The following is a 1,218-nucleotide window of genomic DNA, read 5'->3' as shown; positions in this document are numbered from 1 at the left end:
TTTTGACAATTGGTAGATGATGGTGTGGCAGGAGTGGCGACGCAAAGCTTGGCCGCTTTGTACATTTGTAGCTACACTTAACGGCCGGCCGTGCGGTCGGCTACGCAATAATGTACGTACATTCATATATTTAGCTGCATTTTTTTGCGATGAGGACATTTTAAATTTGTTTGTTTCATTTTTTTTTTTACACACTACCTGCCTACAATATATTGGGTATGGGTACCCACCAAAAAAAAAAAGTAAAGATCGCTGAAGTAATCGTAAAATAAGTGTAGCGCATCTTTTCAAGCATTCAGTTGGTATAAAAGGCTCTGCATGCGCTTGTGAAATATCAGTAAAGTCAACGCTTACAAAGAGTCACTTACAGCCACAAGGATTACAGTAATTTTACAGTTACACACTTTTTCGGAATTTAAAAATTTAACAATAATTTTACTTCGAAAATGAAATACGAAATCGTGTTGTTGTTCGTTGCTTGCTTCGCCACTGTCTGCTTGGCTGCGCCACGTCCAGATGAAACGGATGAGAAAGCAGAAACTCTGCGCCTGGAAACTGAAAACAATGGCGTTGATAAGTACTCCTTTGCGTAAGTATTGGTGAATGGTGGAGATGTTGAATGTTAGAAAGTATTAGCAAAAAAAAAACTAAAAATTGTCTTACATTTCATTTGCAGCTTCGACACCAGCAATGGCATTTCACGCACCGAGCAAGGTGAACTGAAGACCATTGATGATAATGCGGCTATCGTTGTGCAGGGTAGCACCTCTTGGACCTCACCAGAAGGCAAGCGATTCGAAATCGTTTTCACCGCCGATGAGCTCGGCTATCATCCCTCAATTAAACTAGTCAGCTAAATATTGTTTAGTGTTACTTAGTGCTAAAAGCGAAACTGCCGCCAGTAATTGTGTTAAAAACTTTTTTTTAGTAAATATGTATATTCAAATTAAATAAATAATAAATTGCAAGCAAATTTTAAAATAATTAAGTTATCAGATTACTTTCGTGGTGATTGGGATGAAAGAGGGAAAGCAAGTTCGTGCCTTAAGTCTTTTGAATTTTGCTAGATTTTGTATTTTCACCTGTAGCTGTATTTTTTGTTGGCGCCAAATACACTCTCTAACTAATTTCAAAACCTCTCCATAAAACGAATCTCTACAGCGTAGTTCAGGCCAGGGTGGTTGCTATATAAGAGATAGTCGGCTGGTTTTGCACCAA

The 1,218-nt window shown here is 38.3% G+C and overlaps 1 protein-coding gene across 1 annotated transcript; it reads left to right on the top strand.

The window, feature by feature from the left end:
- Nucleotides 1-347: 347 nt before the first annotated feature.
- On the top strand, nt 348-896 carry Cpr65Au (Cuticular protein 65Au). The gene is made up of 2 exons (XM_017615288.1): nt 348-589; nt 677-896. The coding sequence occupies exons 1-2, from the start codon at nt 447-449 to the stop codon at nt 855-857; spliced, it is 324 nt and encodes a 107-aa protein (XP_017470777.1). The 5' UTR covers nt 348-446; the 3' UTR covers nt 858-896.
- Nucleotides 897-1,218: the final 322 nt, after the last annotated feature.

Source organism: Rhagoletis zephyria, unplaced genomic scaffold (genome assembly GCF_001687245.7).
Source record: "Rhagoletis zephyria isolate East Lansing unplaced genomic scaffold, Rhagoletis_zephyria_1.1 Rzeph_scaffold_00996, whole genome shotgun sequence".
Classification (NCBI taxonomy): Eukaryota; Metazoa; Arthropoda; class Insecta; order Diptera; family Tephritidae; genus Rhagoletis; species Rhagoletis zephyria.
Note: the sequence above shows the minus strand (reverse complement) of the source record. Positions and strands in the feature narration are given on the sequence as shown.